Here is a 20,925-nt window from a genome sequence, read left to right as displayed (position 1 = left end):
GGGGGGCCCCTGTGCTCAGAGTCAATGTGGAGGAAAAGCTGTTCCCAACTTTCCCCACCTGGGGTCTCTCATCAGGAAGTCCAGTATCCAGTTGCAAATATACATGGTGTGTGTGTGTGTGTGTGTGTGTGTGTGTGTGTGTGTTTGTACTGGTCTACAGCTGTTGTAGGCCATTTTTTAGATTCATGGCATTTGGTAGGTGCTCTTATCCAGATCCATGTATGACTTTAATAATGTCAAACATCAGGTGAACGTACTGTTACATGTTTAACCCAAGGAACTTACTATGCTACGACCTTAGTGCGTAATAGAAAAATTTACAGTACAATATAACATAAATAAACATATAGTATCAGCCAATAGGCAGGAGTGTATAGCGCTGTCGCCTCACAGCAAGAAGGGCCTGGGTTCGATTCCCAGCCAGGTGACCAGAGTCATTTCCGTGTGGAGTTTGAATGTTCTCACCATGTCTGTGTAGGTTTCCTTCGGTCTCTCCGGTTTCCTCCCACTGCCCTACCACATGCAGTCAGGCAAATTGGACATGCTAAACTGCCCATAGGTGTGAGTCTGTGTGTGCTGCGATGGACTGGTGATCGGTCCAGGGTGTATCCTGCCTTCCACCCAGTGACTGCTGGGGTAGGCTCTGGCTCCCCCCTCTACAAAGAAGGTGTGTATATATCAGCCAATATATGCAAATTTAACAGCAGCAACCAGTAATGGCTGGCAGTGAATTTGTAAAAGGTTCAGCTCAGGGTATTGAAGCGTGAGGGGGGGGCACACATTGGTGCCACACCAATGTAGCAATGTTATTGCTGGACCTATCAAGTACAAGTAAAAGCAGCTGTCAGTGACCAGGTCGGAAGTCACTAGCCTTCACTTTTGACACTTGTTTTTTTGTCTGAAATGCCACAGATTCAAAATGTGAACCCAAAAAAGGAAGTTTTACATTAGCAACAAAGAAAGAAAGAAAAAGTACACAGTTAAACGACAGCACACGCGCTAATCCTTGAGCTTCAGGCATATTTTTCAGTATTGGCTAGATAAGATTGTGTCCGCATAGTTTATAGCTCTATTATCTGTAATACTTGGGTCAAACAAGCTCTAATTAACAGCGTCATTGTAGTACGTTATGTAATCTGATCTGGTATGACGTCACAGCACGCAGCCCGAACACTCTGGTTTCTCGTGTGATCGGTTTTTAAAACCCCGTTCGGCTCTGTCCGCCACATTAAATTAAGTCCCGCCCCGCGGGGCTGTAGTGAACCGATTCCCGATTCGCTTGAATGATTCACTTTACTGAATCGGACGTCCGATTAATTTTCGTTTCATTAATTTGGGAGATTTATTAATTAGGACAGGGTATGACAGGCACGCATACAGGACAGCATATACAGTTAAAGCTGCTAAATACAAAAAGACTAAAGGAACTGGGATGCCAGTTATAGCTATGTGAGCAAAGCTTCTGCAGTTGTTTGTTTGTTATCTGGCCTTATACCCTAACCCTAAACCCTAACCCTAACCCTAACCCTAAACCCTAACCCTAAACCCTAACCCTAACCCTAAACCCAACATGATACATATATGATAAAAAAAAGGTTGTTTTTGTGAATCAGTGAACGCGGACGCTAAAGACGCTGCACAAAAGTTAGTAGTTCAGTTGGAACTCCTGAATCGATTCGATCGTTTTATTGAGAAAAAAAGATCCGAACGAATCGATTCAAATGACGATTCATTCACGACTCGGACGTCCCTGCTGTTTGGGTGAACAGACCGAAGATGGCGACGGCCCCGCTGTACTGCGTCTGCCGGCAGCCGTACGATGTGAGCCGGTTTATGATAGAATGCGACATTTGTAAGGACTGGTTTCACGGCAGGTGAGGAATTTACACATTTCCGCGCAATATCGTCGCCAAAATGGCACTTTCTCTGCTCCTGTGGCCGCAGTCCCGGGCAGTTTGCGCCGCCCGTGTCGCGCTCAGTCGCGCGCTGCGGAGCGCAGCTGCCGCTCGGCGGGTCACGCGCAGCGCTGCTGTTGTTGTTGTTGTTGTGCTTCGTGTCTCGGCTGGGCCCGACTCGGCGAACTGACCGGCTCTGGTTCCCCGCGGCGCGGTCGCCCTGCGTGTCCGACTCCGGTAGCTCGGAGCCAGAACACCCAGCCGAGCGGCTCCGCCGGGGCGCGGTAATAACGGCTCGTCTCGCGGTCTGTAGAGCCGTTTAGCGGACGAGCCGGGGCTTATTGTTAATGGACAGCCCGCCCGGCTTCGCGGCGCCCGGCTGGGCTTTGTTTCCCCGTCACTGCCGCCGCCGCACAGTCGGAGCGAGTCCGCTGTAGTTTCCCCGCCTCGGGCGCGGGGACGCAGCTGCCGCTCCGGTTAAGGTGGAACGGGACACTCGAACAGGAGACCGGGTTCAGCCCCGTTACGGCTGGTCCAGCCGTGCTGGAGGGCCATCATTTCCCGTGTGGTTGACCAGCTGTGCTGTGTCCAGATCCAGTGGACCTCTCTGACAGCCGGCCAGTGGCGGCTAATGGCGCAGCGCAGGCAGTGGGAGGAGAGGTGAAGTGTTTGGAGGGGGCACTAAACAAAGAGCCGTGCAGTTCACATGTCCGGACGTCCTCCGTGCCTCCCGGTCGCACGCGCTTATCTCGGCGCCCTGCTGGCGGCCGATCGGCCTGTGGTCAGGCGTTTGCCGGCGGCCTGCTTGCAGGTCTAACGAGGCCGCCGTCTCTGCGCGCCGCGGGTGTTTGGTCTTCGCTGTGGCAGCGGGGCCGGACATTTAAATGCCTCCTATTGCAAATATGGGCACGTGGTGGGAGCCGCCTAGTGGTCGGATGCGGACCCGCCTCTAAAAGGGCCAGACTCCCGTTTGACGCGTCGGTCTGTGATCGCGAGGTCAGTGCTGTGTGATGTCGGGTTTTAGTTCTTTTGAGCCATTTCTGACCAATAAGCTGTCCTGTTCACCCCCTGGTCGAAATGATGGTGCCGTCCGTGCAGAGTTTATCTCCTGTGTCACACACGACCCCCACATGTTACCCCGAGTGAAGGGAACTCGCTGATTCCTCAAAATTCCTGCTGTGCTTATTAAGCAGAGCCATTGAAAGTGGTTTGATGTGAAATAGTTAATTGCAGAGAAACGCACCGCCTCAGACTTCTTTATAGTAGTAGTGACAGGAACCAGGAGTCATGACGTCCAACTCACAAATATAGCTGTTTAATTTAGTCTGTGCTGAGTTCGTCTGTGTGTTTATAGTGGAATAATAGTCATCGGAATAGTTCTTCATGTGTTATTGTGCCTTAGAGCATCTTATAATATGTGCCCCTCCACAAAGCAGGATCTCTCAGTTAGCCAGATAACTTGAGCCCAAAGATGAGGACGGTCCAGTAGGACGGTCACTCAGCTCTTTTGCTACTGAACAGGCTTGACTTTTGGCTTAACTTATCTGGCTACCTTCCCTGCTGTTGTTTTAACATCCTCCTTTTCTGCGGAACTGTCGCCTGCCACCAATGGGATTAGGCCGTCTAGCCGGGACCCGGGGGGCCCGAGGCCAGGGACAGGCCTGTTATCTGACAGTGTTCACGGGTCCACTCGGGAGGCAGCAGCCTCTGGGGGTGAGGAGCTTGGAGGATTATGAGCCTCTGCGCTATTCATTCCTGACCGTGATGAGAGGCTCAGCCTAATATCAGCTTTACAGTAGCTGCCTTTGTGTGAGCGCGCCCGCCGTCTGTTTATCGTAATGCAGTTTAAGCCCACGCCAACACCAGCTATGCAGTTAAGTTTTGTTCTTTTTTTAAATATTGGTTCATTTTCCTTTAATAGTTCCTGATCACAATCCAAACTGGGACTGACATGTTGGAGAAATGGGGGTTACATATGTAATCAAATTGTGGAATATTTATCCTTGAGCATTTGAGTCTGTGTAGGAGGGAAAGCAGTGGAAGATTGATGGAGGCCCCAGTTTGCCACAGGCAAGTTCAAAGCCCCATTCATCAGTGTCTCTCGGTGATGAAAATGGAGAAGGGAGATAGATGGTCTGTCTTTCTACCCAAATGTTTAGTCTGATTGGTCGTCAGTTAAATCCAAGCGACCACTCTGACTGGGAAGTGACAGATTGATAATGAAAGAGATGCTGTAGTCTTCAAGGACCTATAGGTTGCAAGAGTGATCCATCGCTACTCTGGACTAGTTTGTGATGCGCGATTTCAAACATGGACAAATAGCAATGTGCTGCAAGTAGACCTGTCATTGTTGCATAATCGCCTAGTTACAATTACTGGAGATCACAATTATTATTTAAGCTGACTGGTTATTTTCCACAATAATTAGTTTTTACAGTTTTAAGCAGTATTAAACATTAAGCAGCGCGCTGGGTTGAGGCAAATAAACATAAACAAACAAAAGCAGTAAATGCATTAATTGAAATGTTCAGAATAGTATACTGTGTATCGTATACTGCATACTACTTCTTACAATAGTATACTGTAAAGTGCCAGTAGTATTGTCTGCTATTGATAATCTGCGCTGTTTTCTGTATCAGTAGAAATATTGTAGATAATGTACTGAGAATTGTCAACAAAGCATCACGGATATTCAAACACACAACCTCCTAATGGCAGGGTGACACTTCAGTGAGCCAAACCACTGGGTGAACCTATAAGAGAGACCCTCTCTTTAACTATTGGGCAGTGATACAGGCTGAACTGGTAAATCTGAACACTGTTGTGGTTAGAATACCAAAAATGTGTAAAATGCATCCAAACCTAACTTTTAGCAGGGCATAGCATGCTGTTACAAAGAAAATGTTTTCATGAAGAAAACCAAGGAAATAAAAAAGGTAGGAATCTACCCACAGTTCTGAAATATCTATCTCTATATACAGCACGTTCCAAATTATTATGTAAATTAGATTGAAGTGTCATAAAGATGAATTCTTTTGTTTCTCAATTAAACTCATGGATGGTATTGTGTCTCAGGGCTCTTTGGATCACTGAAGTCAATCTCAGACACCTGTGATAATTAGTTTGCCAGGTGAGCCCAATTAAAGGAAAACTACTTAAGAAGGATGTTCCACATTATTATGCAGGCCACAGGTTTCAAGCAACATGGGAAGGAAAAAGGATCTCTCTGCTGCCGAAAAGCGTCAGATAGTGCAATGCCTCGGACGAGGTATGAAAACATTAGATATTTCACGAAAAGTTAAGCGTGATCATCGCACTGTGAAGAGATTTGTGGCTGATTCAGAGCCCAGACGGGTTCGTGCAGATAAAGGCAGAATGAGGAAGGTTTCTGCCAGGCGAGTCCATCAGATTAAGAGAGCAGCTGCTAAAATGCCATTACAAACCAGCAAACAGGTATTTGAAGCTGCTGATGCCTCTGGAGTCCCGAGAACCTCAAGTTGTAGGATCCTTCAAAGGCTTGCTGTGGTGCCTAAACCTATTCGGCCACCCCTGACCAGTGCTCACAAGCAGAACCGGTTGCAGTGGCCCAGACATACATGAAGACTAATTTCCAAACAGTCCTGTTTACTGATGAGTGTCGTGCAACCCTGGATGGTCCAGATGGATGGAGTAGTGGATGGTTGGTGGATGGCCACCATGTCCCAACAAGGCTGTGACGTCAGCAAGGAGGTGGCGGAGTCATGTTTTGGGCCGGGATCATGGGGAGAGAGCTGGTAGGCCCCTTTAGGGTCCCTGAAGGTGTGAAAATGACCTCGCAAAGTATATAGAGTTTCTGACTGACCACTTTCTTCCATGGTACAAAAAGAAGAACCGTGCCTTGCGGAACAAAATCATCTTCATGCATGACGATGCACCATCTCATGCTGCAAGGAATACCTCTGTGTCATTGGCTGCTATGGGCATAAAAGGAGTGAAACTCATGGTGTGGTCCCCTGACCTCAACCCTATAGAGAACCTTTGGAGTATCATCAAGCAAAACATCTAAGAGGGTGGGAGGCCATCAAAACAGCAGCTCTGTGAAGCTGTTCTGACGTCCTGCAAAGAAATTCCAGCAGAAACTCTCGAAAAACTCAAGTTCAATGGATGCAAGAATTGTGAAGGTGATATCAAAGAAGGGTTCCTATGTTAACATGTAACTTGGCCTGTTAGGATGTTTTTGATTGAAATGGCTTTTGATTTCAGTGAATGTGACCTCCTAATGCTGCAAACTCAACAAATGACCATTTTCAGTTCTTTACAACCTATAAAATGTTTTGAAAGCTGTAATAATTAGGAACAGTGCATTGAGTTTTTTATTTTTGAAGAATATACTGTTATCATTGGGAGGTTTGTTCAATAAAATTTAATTTATACTCTAACAGGTGATGACTTTTATTATACTGACTCATTTGCATCGACCATTTAGGAAAATCAGGGAAAAATATAATTTGCATAATAATTTGGAATGTGGTGTATATATCTATAATATTTTAGACTGTAAAATCTATCACTGAAAACTAGGGATGCATTGATGGCAATAGTGGCAGCGTTTCATGAGCATTTTCTTACAGTGTGAGTTTACAAATGGTAGGCTTTGTTCATGATGGTCTATTTAAATGTACAGTTTTCACTAAAGAAAGATTTCTAAAATTGCAGTTTGTCTGGTTCTGGAGGACATTTCACTGCAGCACAACCAGCCAAACTAAGGAATCCAACATCATATAAATGTCAACAAGTGAGCTCTTTTGCTGCATTAGCCTCAGATGTGATTCCTGTCAGTGCTACAGAGACTATTGTGGAGAGAGGCGATGAGAAGTATAGGATCAAAACTATGAAACATACTTTATTTACGGTACAGAAGCACTTTTCTCATATACATTGCTATTCAGTCCAAGGTAACTAATGTTAACATAGCTAGCTAAAATAATTGTTATTTTAACTATTTAACTCTTAAAGGTACATTGGAAATCTTTTATCACCAACAGCTAGATCACTTAATTCTGTGTAGATTATGGAATATGGTATCGGAATCGAGTAGTATTTGTCAGCAAATAGTTGTTTAAGTACTCATACAAAATGCGTCACTACTGACGATGCATCGCTGCTGACAACTGTATTAGCCAATAAAGCATTGTCAGCTTAAAGCAGCTGCTGTTCTTATTGTTTATCAGAATTTTTAGCCCACCCAGTTGATGAATGAAAGTTGATCTTCTGCTCACACAATGATAGTAGGGTCTTAAAGTGCTGAGCCAGAATCTGTTTTTCTTTTATCTTGAGTTTGTGTGAAATTTCTGACGAGAACATGTTTATTTTAATAAGCGCTCAATCAGACCCTGCAGCACTGAAGGCGCCAGCTTCCCTGTGATCAAACTGTTGTGTGGCTTTGAACTGTAGACACGAGACCTTTTCTTCTAACCTGTGAAAATGTGGCGTTTGAGGTTTCACCTGCCCACGTAGTGTGTGCATGCGCAGCATGATAACTGCTGGAGGAAGCTGCTGCAGGCTGGCTGATGGTCTTGGCCGTGCTGCGGGTTTGAAGCCTTTAGAGGCCGTTTCCTCTGCCACACTTCCTGTACTCGTTACCGTGAGGAACTCAAATAGTTTCGTGCTGGCAGGCTCGTGACCATCAGGAGCAGAGGATGAGGAGGAAGCCTTGGTTTATCTTTCCTGAGCTTTTTATTGTGCTGCACTTCCTACGGCTCCACTGTCTGTTGAGTGAGCTCTTTTTTTTTAGTGGACGACTTCCTCTCCAGCTTCTGTCAACAAGGCTGAACTTGGCTGGAAGGTTCAGCCAGACTGTTGTTAGAGGAATCTTATGTGGGCTTCTGCACGAGCAGCCCATAAAACATGATTAGGGGCGGGGTTTCGCAATGAATTCACAATTTATCTGTAAACTGGATAACTGAGCCGAAAATAAAGATTAGCTGGTAGGGTTGTGTTTATCTCGTCTCCTGTTGGATAGGCTTCTCTCTTGGCTTAGGTTATCCAGTTAACTGAGAGATCCTGCTTTGTGAAAGATGTTCATCTGAAGATCTTTCCACCTTGAATGCAATTTATTCAGACATCAAATGCCTTTATTAAAGCGTATGATGAAATCTGGCACACCAAACACTTTATTTTGGATAAATATTACATTGTTTTATTTTTGCTAACTTTTGCAGACCATAGCCTCTCTCAACCAGTTGTTTCGGTCATTATAATAGCAGCTACAACTCTATGGGTGGGAAATTAAGTTTGATGTCATTAGACCCACAACAGGGACATTTCACCTCTGCAATTAACCCATCCATGCAGGGAAACACCACACACACACACTAGTGAGCACACTTGCCCGGAGCGGTGGGCAGCCCTATCCACGGTGCATGGGGAGCAGTTGGGGGTTAGGTTTCTTGCTCAAGGACACCTCAGTCATTGAACCGGCAACCTTCCAGTCACAGGGCCAGGGCCAGTTCCCTAACCTCCAGCCCACGACTGCCCCTTAAAGGTTTATTGGGGCAACCCCGAGCCGGGTTCAAACCTCCGCTGTACAGATCGGCGGTGCGTGGTGTTACCGTGCGCCACCAGCATTGGCAGTACTTAAAGAATTGTGACCAGTTGCTCGTTTCTTTATATAGAGAGCACAGTTAGTCTAGTTTACCTGCGTTTAGTGCTGTATTTGAAACGTTAGGTAAGAAATCGTGTTTATAGTTTTTCATAGTGTTTGTTTTTTTTAAAGTGGCACAACTGAAGCTCTTCTTAACTCGTTTAACAAATTAAACCTGGGAAAATGAAGTATTGTTCATATGGTGAACGTATCTTTGTTCTGTTTATATATTTTTTGTATCTCCTGTCTTTAGCTACAGTCAAGGCGATATGAACAGGATTAGTTTCCTCTGCTTTGTCATGTGTGATTACATCTATTGAGCCAACGAAAACTTTGGACATCTGCACGTGTAAATAAAATAACACGTTCAGTAAAAAGTGAATGAAACTTAATGTGCTCGTTTTGCTTTTGCTTGCCCTTTTTGGTGAGGTCACCTTTGATGTCATTGTTCATTGTTGTTTTTGCATCCGCTGATGCGTGATGTCAAAAATGAATATCAGACACATGAGTATCGGCCAATACGTTCAACAGGCTGGAGCACAATAAATTGCTTATGGTTAGCTCATTAGCTCAGAGCGGTCAGCCGTCAGCTCATGACTGCATGTCACTCATTTCTCTTTTTTTTCTTCTTTTTTTCACTCATTTGCCTAATCAGCTTTTCTGGTAGTCGAAGAAATCGGTTAGAGTTTAGTGCTGTGCTACTTGAGATGCAATGTTTTTGTGGGTTTGTTTGCATTCGGTTTGATTTTGTTCCATTATAAAACAGTTTTTGTTTAGTGTCTCTGTCCTCCAACAGAAACCAGTCCGAATGGATCAGGCTGACCTCCATCATGACCTTCTGAAGTCTTTAATACTGTATGTCCTGTTAAACTGTTGAATGCTGCAGTAAACTGAAAATGGAAATAGTCACACATGAATCTACTTTTAATAGTGAAATTACAGGAATTACAAGGATTTAACCGTAAACTTAAACCATTACTATATGTAACTACTGCATACAGAAGAACAGGTGTGTAGATTGTTAGGGTTATAACACTAACATAATCTTAAAAACATTTTATTGTATTACTGTATTTTTTTTTTTTTTTTTTTTGCAAGCACATTCATATTAAATTGAACCACCCTATCAATCAACCAATCAATCGTATTGTTTGTTAAACATGGTATAAGGTAAGGCCATTAATTCTCAGACTCTGTCACTACAACACTGCATCACAATGTTTTTGCATCCGGTTTGTGCCTCCTCTTCTGCAAAAGCTAGTGATGGATGTGCTCTTTAGGTCATTGTCAGGTTCTGCTTTGGCATCTTACTCGAATTTCACAGCCTCTTGTGAGACAACAGAAACCTTACACCACCTCTGCCTAACAAGGGACCTGTGTTTGACTCAGGAATTCGAGTGAAGGAGCTGACCTTGGCTACTTCAGGTGTGTGTAGTGACTAGTGAAGAGAGTCTGTGCTCCATCAGGAGTGAAAGACAGTTCTCAGGTGTGGAGCCACAAATCACAGCCTGTATAAGGTTAAACACGGGCCGTGTCAGATGGAGTGCGCTCTTCACCTGCTGAGGTATTTTTACTGTGCACACGCGTACATGAGCATGTGTGCCTCAGGCTGTGTGAGGGAGAGGGAGAGAGGGAGCTATGGCTGACATTGTTGAGAATTCTGCCTGCCATCACCATGGAGACACGTTTCTTCTTCTCTCGCTCTAGGTGAACTATTGGACAGATCTGTTGGAGACCCATTGGCTGAAGTGCTTTACTGCTTTCATTATAGCTCCTCAAAAGGCAGATCTGAGGACAAGGAGCCTCGGTGGAGTGCTCTGCTGAATGAATAGCTGTCGGGCGTTGGCATGTGTGCATGAGGTTTCTGCGCTTGACCTGATGGGCTTTATCTGGTTCAACCATCACAAACCCTCCGTCTGCTGATTGGAGGCCCTTAGGCTCTCACCCAGGGAGAGTCATTAAGAAAAATGGCCACATCCTTTCAAGGTTTTGACTAGACTTGTTGCACCTTTGGCTCTACCGAATGAACTCCCCGCTGCTCATCTGACTAACGACTGACTCCACTCAAGCGAAATAGCAGGTTAGAAGACAGGCAGCCAGCAGGGATCTGCTGCTGTCAGGAAAAATTTTGGGCAGCAGGAAAGGATTCCCCTTCTGTCTCTGAAGAGCTGCTTTGTTATGCTGTCTTTAGTGGTGCTTGCCTGTAGAGGCCAAACCCTGCTGTCTTTTGGAAGGCGGTAATGGTCTCGCTTCCAGACACAAACAGCCTCCAGAGAGATTTAAGGCTTTTAAAGCATTGGCGCTAATGCACAGCAACCAGGGACTTGTTTGTCTGCTGTTGGTTTTCTTCAGGCTGGTTACATTAACGGTTCATGTTCGCATGGCCGTCCGATGTGCTTATCCATCACAATGGGCAGGGCCAGCTGTGGCCTTTTGGGGGTCTTAAGTGGGATTTCTTCATTTTTTGGGTCCGCTCCATCTTCCTAGCTGATGTCCTTATGGATAATCTCCTCTGCTAACGTTAAGCTTAGTTTGATCTAACCCCGGTAGCAGTGGCAGCCTTATACATATATAAATAGTAAGATTACCTTTTTCCTTCTTTCCTTCCTTCTCATATTTAATGTGATTACCTTTTTGCCATAAATGTCACGCTTTCATGTGCACACACATGAGGATTAATCATAGCCTGAGTAACTTAACCTGGATTAACAGAAACAGCTGCTGTTGGCAAGTTTAACCAAATTTTAAAATTTATTTAAAAAGAGATAAACACAACCGTTGGCTAAGTTGTACCTATTTAATTAGGTAGACCCCAGATTGACTACTTCTTTTTATCCAACTAGACACATAACGTTAACGCATTAGCATTAACCTTTCCCCCTCACTCCAGCATCTTAGACAACATAATGGTACAGTAATGACAAAGAGGCTGTTAGGAAGCCCCCTTGGCAGCCATGGGGCCCTAAGCAGCTGCTTATGTCGATTATTAAGTAGAGAACCTGTACTGACAACAGGACATCATATTGCCGGAAATTGAAAATAGTTGAAAACTACTTGTATGGCACAGTGAAAAATGGCAAGGACAGTGATCATAACACATACATAAACCTTTTTATGACAGCTGACACAAATCTATATAGACTTCCATAAAAGCTTATTCCCAGTGTCAGTTGTCATAACATTTGCTGCCGTTAAATAACATCAAAACTCATTAAAACACCTGATGCCTACTGGAGTAAGCCTTTATCAATATTTATGTAGGTTTAAGTCAATTGTCATAAAGATGTTATGTAGATGTAGCCTTCTAAATACTGCCCTGCAGTAAAGTGTTAGCTAAAGCATCAGCCTTTTCAGATTCACCTGTCTACAAAGACAATAACACGCAGATGCAATCAGGCGGGATTTAATGCCTTTTGTTATTGTACAGCAACAAAACAGGATTATTTTAAGGCTGTTATGGTATTTCATCCTGAACATTGCTGAAGGATTTGCCTTCATCTATTCATTGACAGGCTCATAATTAAGAACTAGATCTTTACTGTAGTTTTAAATTCTGTCAGTCAGGTGGAATTATTTACTTTTAATTACAGCATCAGAATAACAGCGCTTAATGAAATCAGAGCATGTCTAGAGGCAGTTTTAACACGGCAGCTCTCTGATTCTCTCAACATCTCTGCCTCCTGATGAGTCTCTGCCAGTTCCGTTGACACACTTTCAGGGCTCGTTGCATCATTCTCTCTGCTGGAGTTCTTTAGTAGGGCCAGCAGCCTGGCAACTCCCAGCAAGCCGTTCTGCAAGCTTCCCAAACAACCTCGCTTCACTAGATCACCTCAGTGAATAGAGAGGATGTTGAAATTGAAGCTCTGCTTTCTCTGCTGTGGTTCTGTTGAAAGAGGAGATGCACAAATATAGAAATTGAAATGGACACATTGTTTTGGCAGAAACCAGTAACCAGCATTTTTATTAGGAATGTGGGAATGTGATCATATCGCTCTCTGCAGATAATTGCTTTTAAAATGATCGACGTTGGACAGATGTTTAGATTTGTCAGGTATTTCTAACTGACATTTGATATTGTATTTTTTATACTCAGAGCAGAATGTATAGGCAGTGCTGGGTAATTGTGCTAAAGTGTATTCATTTTTACTGCATTCCCTCTACAAATCAGTGTTTTCTGTTTCTGTAATGCTAAACCAGGTAGATATAATCTTCTTCTTCTCCTTCTTCTTCTTCTTCTCCTTCTCCTTCTTCTTCTTCTCCTTCTTCTTCTTCTTCTCCTCCTCCTCCTCCTCCTCCTCCTCCTCCTCCTCCTCTTCCTCCTTAGGGGTCGCCACAGCGGATCATCTGCCTCCATAGATGTAATCCTAATGACACATATTATAAATGTTTGCATGTCAAGATTTGGCAGATGTGGACATGGAAAAGATCAGATATTGGCATCAGTGCACACGTCCTATATTGGTGCATCCCTAGTTGAGTACAAGTTTCCACTTGTGATGTGCAGTGAATGTAAGGTTAAACAAAGATAGACGGTCTATAAATTCAACAAAAACTCGTAAATGACAGTTATTGTAAACATCCATGTATTTAGCAGGCACTTATTTCTAAAGTAACTAACTTTTGTAAAGGTTATAATCCTGCGCGAGGGTTCTAATGACGTCCGTGTTGGGGCAACTCGCCCTTACACACAGTCATCTGTGTAGGGTGTTGGTGTTATCCACTATGCTATGAAAATGGCCAGCCCTACACTCTTAAAAGGGTCTTCAAGGGTTCTTTAGTAAATGCAATGGTTATCTGAAGAACCATGAACACTCAAACACTGAAAAACTGTTTGCTTAAATGGTTCTTAAGATTGATGGAGAGTGTATTGTATAGGGTTCTAGAGCCTTTTTGAAGAAGGTTCCATACAGCATCAAAAAGGGTGCTTCTGTTGTTATGCTGTCAAACTTAAAACGGAAGAACCCTTTTGAATGTTGTGTGGACCCGTTTCCAAAAATGTTCCATCAATTTGTAAATCTGGAGTGTTTGTGGATCTGTATAGAACCACAGTCTTTTTGTAGTGCAGTGCGTAAGTGTGCATGACAAGCAAGACACAAAGTTATCGCTTGCTGTTATTGGCTGAGATGCAACATCAGATTGATGAGAATTGTTATGTGTTGATCCTACAAGTGAAGTCCTAATCGTGCCTAGTCAAGTGCCCTATAAACAGAGAAACCCAACTGGTCCTGGGATTAGAACCTCCTACCGTCTGATGGTGGTATAGATATACCTGGTCGTCACCCCTCCTGCCTCTAGGCTACTGGCCATTTCAGCATTTTGGTTTGTCTCATGTGTCTTTAACTGCGGCGCTTTGGCTGTATCGGGGCTGGATGTGCCCCATGTCTTTATTTTCTCACACTTCCCGTGACCTGTTCTTTCTGAGCTAATAGATGACTGGCACTGTGCTCCACTGGCCCACATTCCTCTTCCTGCAGGCTGTTTTTAGCAGTATGAATCGCTGTGCTCCACAGAGCTTACTTAACCAGAGTTGGAGTCTAGATCCCTCCCCTCTTTCTCCTGCATGAAACAGCACGGCCCACACTAGGTCAGGAGCTCCGGCGGCGTGACGTAACCGTCCCTGTGACTCACTTCCTGAGCGTTCGTTTGCTCACCTCGTCACAATGAGGGCACTGATTCTTTGTTAGCTTAGAGCGCCCAGGGCGGGAGGCAGGGCGGGAGGCAGGGCAGGAGGCAGGGCAGGAGGCAGGGCGGGAGGGACACAGATTTGGCTGGCTGACAGAATTCACAGTGAGCTGGTTTTTGTTGGGAGATGAAGCAAGTGGACCAAGCATGGAATGTGGATGTTGGTGTTTTTCAATCACTTCCGATCCCTCTGCCAGAGCCAGGTTTGATCTGTGCCGCCCCTTTTTTCCACACCTGCTCTAGTACAATGCAAATAAAACGGGTAGTAAGCGCTGACCTGTCTCCATCTGAAATTCAGTGTAGGTCTGTAGTTTTTTTTTTTGGCTCCAAGACATCTACATTCCTTCGGCCAAAATTCAGTTTTCCTTTATTTAAAAAATAGTCATCCAAGACCCCTGACGGAGAACGGCTTAGAAAATGGATGGATGGATGGATGGATGGATGGATGGATGGATAGTCATCCAAGACACGTTTGCTTCTTTAGTTTTGCACTGGACCTGCTGAACCAGCACACTTGATGTGAGACTTGATGTGATTAGTGAGTTTTTACATTTTTTACTTGTCTTTTCTGGAATTCTGTGAAGCCGCTTTGTGACCGCATCCGTTGTAAAAAGCACTACAAATAGATTTGATTTGATTTGATTTGATGGTATCGTTGATCACCTGTAGTTTCTATTGCTAGTTAAGGAGGGTAGTTTAAACGCCGTTTAATTTGAATCAGCCTTGATAGCCCTGAGAACCTTCTGTAGCAGCACAGGGTAGATCTTTTTTGCTCACCTGTGGTCACGCATGCTAAATTGGAAGCCGTGCAGCAGCCTTTCATGCGTGAAATGGCTTCCCTTGCAAGACATGAACAGGGGCTTAAATATTTAGCACTGTGATTTACATCAGTTATTAAAAACAAAAAAGACAAATGTATATAACACATACGCTGCAATAACAGTCGCCTTTAGGCCACTGATGGGGGGCTATGTGACATCATACTTCAAACCTCATTGGTTAGTAACTTGCGAATTAAATAGCGCAGATGTTTTTAACAGCACAAACAAATGCGACCATGTTGGTGTGAATTAGACATGGGGGGGGGGTCATGGGTGGTGATATCCCAGGTCATAAAATGTAGTGTTTAATTTCTCAAAAATGGTGCAGCACAATGTTAAACGAATGGTATTACTTTGACTTGATTTCTGATCAGATGGTGGGCCAGCTTCATGGAGGTCCTCTGCTCCTCATTTTTTTTTGCAGAGATGCGAATTAAGCACACTTTCTTTAATGACACAAGAACCAGAGTAAGCAGAAAAACATTTGGTTATTTCAGTGGGGGAAAACATGTAGAGCAGGGGCACTCTAGGACAAGAAATAGGAACAACTGCTGTAGGCGAAGGTCAAAAGAGGAGAAGAGGCGTTATTAGAAGAAGCTGTACTGTAAGTCTCTTTTTATGGCAGCTTTTCAGAGTTGAGGCTGTTCTGTTTTTTTTACGAGTCAGCACATTTTTCACCCCCATCAGGCAATAGACACACTCCACCCCCCCCCCCCCCCCCCACAAACACACTCCCACGTCCCTCTGCCTAGAGGGAGGGCCAAGCCAAAGCTTTGATGTGGACCCCTTTGCTGCTTCTCCAACACCATTACTGTTTCTCAAGCCCTGTCGCACCACAAACCCCCCCCCCACCTCCCTGCACACTCCCCCACTTCCTCACCCTTGAGCAAACCCAAATATAACCCCACATCTGGAGCCCCGTCAGAAACAGGCCTGTCTGGCTGTAACCCTAATCAGCCAGGCTTGACCTGGTGCGAAGTCACTTACAGGTCATGGGAGCCGGATCCTTTATATCTTTCTGCACATCAGGATTGTATTGAGGTGCGTGAAGTTTGGGATATGAGCTGGTGTCCGATATGCCAAACGTTGATGATATTTCTAGCATTTGTGTGCAATATGTGCAAACAAGTCAAGAGGTCATCTTTTAAAAGGTGCTTTTATGGGTTTTACCAGTTTCTACTGGTAGCAGTTCATTTTAGAGCTGCATTTTTGGTTAATCCTAAAACAAAGTAACGCAGATCCAAGTGAATTATGAGAAACACATTCAACAGTGAGCTTCCTGCCTTCATATGAAAATAAAAGGTTTTTAAATAATGAAATTTCAGAATCTTGGACCAGAAAAATGTGTGGGTACTCACTTTGTTCTGTGTATGCATGCAAAAGATCTTTTAGTGTTGTATAATAATCTGCTGTTACTAGTAATTGACCTTGCAGGACGTTTATCGGCAAGCCTACAAACGTACTTAACTCTCCGTAAGATTAAATGCTCCAAACACAATGCTTTTATTTCTGCCTATGCAACTTTGGGAAAAGCCACTCTGCAGCTCGCATGTTCCTTGGTTATATGTAAGCCTGAAGACTTGCCAACCAAGCATGCAGAATAAACCTCAGTAGTGATTTGGGTTGTTAGCTCGCAGTTGCAGGGCTGTACATAACCTAAAAGAGTCTGTAGCACAAATACATATATATATAAAACAAAAACAAGAACCAGAAACAATCATTTGTTACCTAAAGGTTTGGTGGTGTCTTTTTTTGCAGCGAGTTCAACATAATAGATTAGAATAGTGTACATAAGCCAAAGAAGGCAACGACAGCAGGCACAGCAGGGGACGTCTCCAAGTCCAGAGACACGGATCAGCTGGAAAATTGTAAACTCTTAAATCATTGCTGGCTTTGAATATGACATTACAGCCCTAGACTAACGTTTTGGGCATTTTGTAAATCGTGAGGCCCTTTGTTTACAATCATCTGGATTCATTCTCTCATGTACGTATTGCCTGATGGACTACAGCTACTGTAACTGCTAGAAGCCAATCTGAATTGCAGTTTTACGAATACAGTATAGACACATTGTTCAATGCTGCACACGCCACGTATTCAGCTCACAAACACGGTGTGTTCCACACTACAGTTCACATGAATGCTTTAATAGAGATATTCACACACACTGACGCGACTCCGATCTTTTGATCTCTTTACACTGGTTTAATGTCTCCTAGCATGTTTGTACAGTTTCGTCGTACTGTACAGTTCTGTTAGCTTGTTAGCTTGGGGCTAGTACACTGCTCAAAAAAAATAAAGGGAACACACCAATAACTCATCCTAGATCTGAAGGAATGAAATATTCTCATTGAAGACTTTGTTCTGTACAAAGTTGAATGTGCTGACAACAAAATCACAAAAATCATCAATGGAAATCAAACTTATTAACCAGTGGAGTCCTGGATTTGGAGTTACACACAAAATTAAAGTGGAAAAACACACGACAGGCTGATCCAACTTTGATGTAATGTCCTTAAAACAAGTCAAAATGAGGCTCAGTGTTGCGTGTGGCCTCCACGTACCTGTATGACCTCCCTACAACGCCTGGGCAGCTCCTGATGAGGTGGCGGATGATCTCCTGAGGGATCTCCTCCCAGACCTGGACTAAAGTATCCGCCAACTCCTGGACAGTCTGTGGTGCAACGTGTCGTTGGTGGATGGAGCGAGACATGATGTCCCAGATGGGCTCAATCGGATTCAGGGCTGGGGAACGGGCGGGCCGGTCCAGAGCTTCAATGCAGGAACTGCTGACACACTCCAGCCACATGAGGTCTAGCATTGTCCTGCATTAGGAGGAACCCAGGGCCAACCGCACCAGCATATGGTCTCACAAGGGGTCTGAGGATCTCATCTCGGTACCTAATGGCAGTCAGGCTACCTCTGGCGAGCACATGGAGGGCTGTGCGGCCCCCCAAAGAAATGCCACCCCACACCATTACTGACCCACTGCCAGACCGGTCATGCTGAAGGATGTTGCAGGCAGCAGATCGCTCTCCACGGCGTCTCCAGACTCTGTCACGTCTGTCACATGTGCTCAGTGTGAACCTGCTTTCATCTGTGAAGATCACAGGGCACCAGTGGCCAATTTGCCAATCCTGGTGTTCTCTGGCAAATGCCAAGCGTCCTGCACGGTGTTGGGCTGTGAGCACAACCCCCATCTGTGGACGTCGGGCTCTCATACCATCCTCATGGAGTCGGTTTCTAACCGTTTGTGCAGACACATGCACATTTGTGGCCTGCTGGAGGTCATTCTGCAGGGCTCTGGCAGCTCCTCCTGTTCCTCCTTGCACAAGGTGGAGGTAGCGGTCCTGCTGCTGGGTTGTTGCCCTCCTACGGCCTCCTCCACGTCTCCTGGTGTACTGGCCTGTCTCCTGGTGGCGCCTCCAGCCTCTGGACACTACGCTGACAGACACAGCAAACCTTCTTGCCACAGCTCACATTGATGTGCCATCCTGGATGAGCTGCACTACCTGAGCCACTTGTGTGGGTTGTAGAGTCCGTCTCCTGCTACCACGAGTGTGAAAGACCACCAACATTCAAAAGTGACCAAAACATCAGCCAGAAAGCAGAAAGGTGCTGAGAAGTGGTCTGTGGTCCCACCTGCAGAACCACTCCTTTATTGAGTGTGTCTTGCTAATTGCCAGTAATTTCCACCTGTTGTCTGTTCCATTTACACAACAGCTGTGAAATTGATTGTCAGTGTTGCTTCCTAAGTGGACAGTTTGATTTCACAGAAGTTTGATTTACCTGGAGTTACATTGTGTTGTTTAAGTGTTCCCTTTATTTTTTTGAGCAGTGTATATTAGCTTGTAGCTAGAGCATTAAGACACAGATCAAAGCAAAGTTTTGTCAGTTATTGCACTCCAGTGTTTACATTTTCAGTAGAAATTTTGTAATGTTGTCAAGCTTTTTGCAAAGTTATTACAGGCCCCCTAACTCAGCTAGGGTTATCTTCTGTGGTGGGAATTCTGTCCAAGGAAAGGTTGAATTCCAGTCTGGAGTTGACGTTGGTTCATGAAATTTGCACTTTAGATCATTCTTGAAATCTTTTGACTCAAAAAGATGGTCAGTACATGACAGTTGATTCTGTTGATTTCACAGAGAAACATAAGTAGCAATGCTAAACTAGTGACTCACAGCAAATATTATGGTCTTGTGGGGATGTGGCCATACCTGTGCAGGTAAATGTAGCCACCCCTCCACCAGTAGTGTGAAGGAACTCTGAGAGATAAAATAGAAACAATCTTTTGTGGATTCTGGAATGAAACAGTCCAATATCTCGAGACCTGTACCACAATATCAGGTGTTTTTCCCCAAAACCGGATCTACATTACGGATCCCTCTTTCTATACATTTAGGACTTGTTTGGGTATATGAGCTTATAGAGGAGTCAATGAACATGGCTTTAAAATAGTCATAGTTAATGCCTTGCATGGCATTTTTACACACGTACCAATGTCACTGTTTCACATTCTGTTCCAGCTGTGTCCAGGTTGAGGAGCACCATGCAGTGGACATTGATGTTTATCACTGTCCCAATTGCGAAATCCCCCATGGACCTTCCCTGAGTAAGTCCTCACTACTCTCCTCATTCCACTGTCCCCCTGTCAATCTTCTCCCTTCTCTTACAGAATGCTGTATTGATTTGCCAGTGATTTTCCAGACATTATTAGACTAATTAAACAGTCTAATAATCAAATGGAGATTAAAAACAACCCTGTTGGAATGAGAGTTTGTGGTCTTTTTGAACTGGTCCACTAACTGCCCTTATTACTTGAAATGTGACGTACTGCATTTCCACTGATATGATCTGTGAGAGAACGTGTTCTGTGTAGCATCATCAACTTCTTTTTGAAAGGGTGGAACACCCTGACCTGCAGCACCACTCCGAGTTCTGACATGTTCTGAATTTACAGTGAAGAAACGGAACAACTGGCACAGGCATGACTACACAGAGCCGGACGATGGCAGTAAGCCTGTGCAGGCTGGCACGTTCATGTTTGTGCAGAAGCTTCAGACCAGGACCTTCGCTAGGTATGTGGGCCAACATGTGGCCATCTGACACCCTCACTGTGAAGCCATCAGGCACCAGCATCAAACAGGGTGTTTACACCCTCTTCTGAAAACCAGAGATCGGCTCCCATGTGCTGAAGCGTTTGTGGATGCCAAAGTTTGATGCTGTCAAAATAGCGAGACACACAAAACTACATTACTTGCACCTTCTAACACTTTTTATAGCACCTTTCAAACGGTTTAAATCCCTAAAGCGCCCGTATGCCACATGTATAAATGGCCATAATTCATTTGTACTGAACCGTATATGTAAATTAGATGGTTCTCGTGGATATCACAGAAACAGCGAATTTGAAACGGACTGTTTTTTATAGCTTCCATGTTATTTTATAGTTTCCATGCAAGAACTGTGTGGACTGGGGTGTGAATGCTGAAGTTTCTAAACAAATCGGTGTTTAGATTTTACTTCAAAATCCTCCATTTCAAAAAAGCAAAGCATATTTGTTTTTCGTTGAAATGGGCCAGTTAAACTCATGAAGTCTGTGGGAAGGTCCAGACGCACTTTCTCACGCTTATACTTACATAACTTGCATATTAGTTTTCCAGTAGTTAAGCAGTAATTTATGGTGGTTACAGGATGATCCACAATAAGATGAATAGTACTTGTGAATTTAGTATGAAACTGGAATGAGTGCAGCTCAGTGTTGTAGCAGAAGCTTTTAAATCTACACTATAAGCTGTTTTGATTGTTACTGTTACAGGAGATTTATTACTATTTTGTGGGAGTAACAAAAAGTGAGATGCTATCTAATTACATTTATCTCCACATGTGTTTGTATATTGTTATTTA

General features: G+C 44.3%; 1 protein-coding gene across 2 annotated transcripts in view; it reads left to right on the top strand.

Annotated features, from left to right (window-relative positions):
- Window positions 1-1,757: 1,757 nt before the first annotated feature.
- The window catches only part of kdm7ab (lysine (K)-specific demethylase 7Ab), a 49,934-nt gene continuing 30,766 nt past the window's right edge, over window positions 1,758-20,925 (top strand). Inside the window, exons 1-3 of one of the 2 annotated variants that reach the window (XM_017722920.2) lie at window positions 1,776-1,874; window positions 19,545-19,630; window positions 19,979-20,096. In XM_017722920.2, coding sequence (XP_017578409.2) covers window positions 1,777-1,874; window positions 19,545-19,630; window positions 19,979-20,096 — 302 coding nt within the window. In that variant the 5' untranslated portion in view covers window position 1,776. Of the gene's footprint in view, window positions 1,875-19,544; window positions 19,631-19,978; window positions 20,097-20,925 lie in introns of both variants that reach the window. The other variant, XM_037540716.1, reaches the window with a different exon arrangement.

Source organism: Pygocentrus nattereri, chromosome 8, assembly GCF_015220715.1.
Source record: "Pygocentrus nattereri isolate fPygNat1 chromosome 8, fPygNat1.pri, whole genome shotgun sequence".
Taxonomy (NCBI): Eukaryota; Metazoa; Chordata; class Actinopteri; order Characiformes; family Serrasalmidae; genus Pygocentrus; species Pygocentrus nattereri.
The sequence above is the reverse complement of the archived record's forward strand: the minus strand, read 5'-3'. Positions and strand labels throughout refer to the sequence as shown.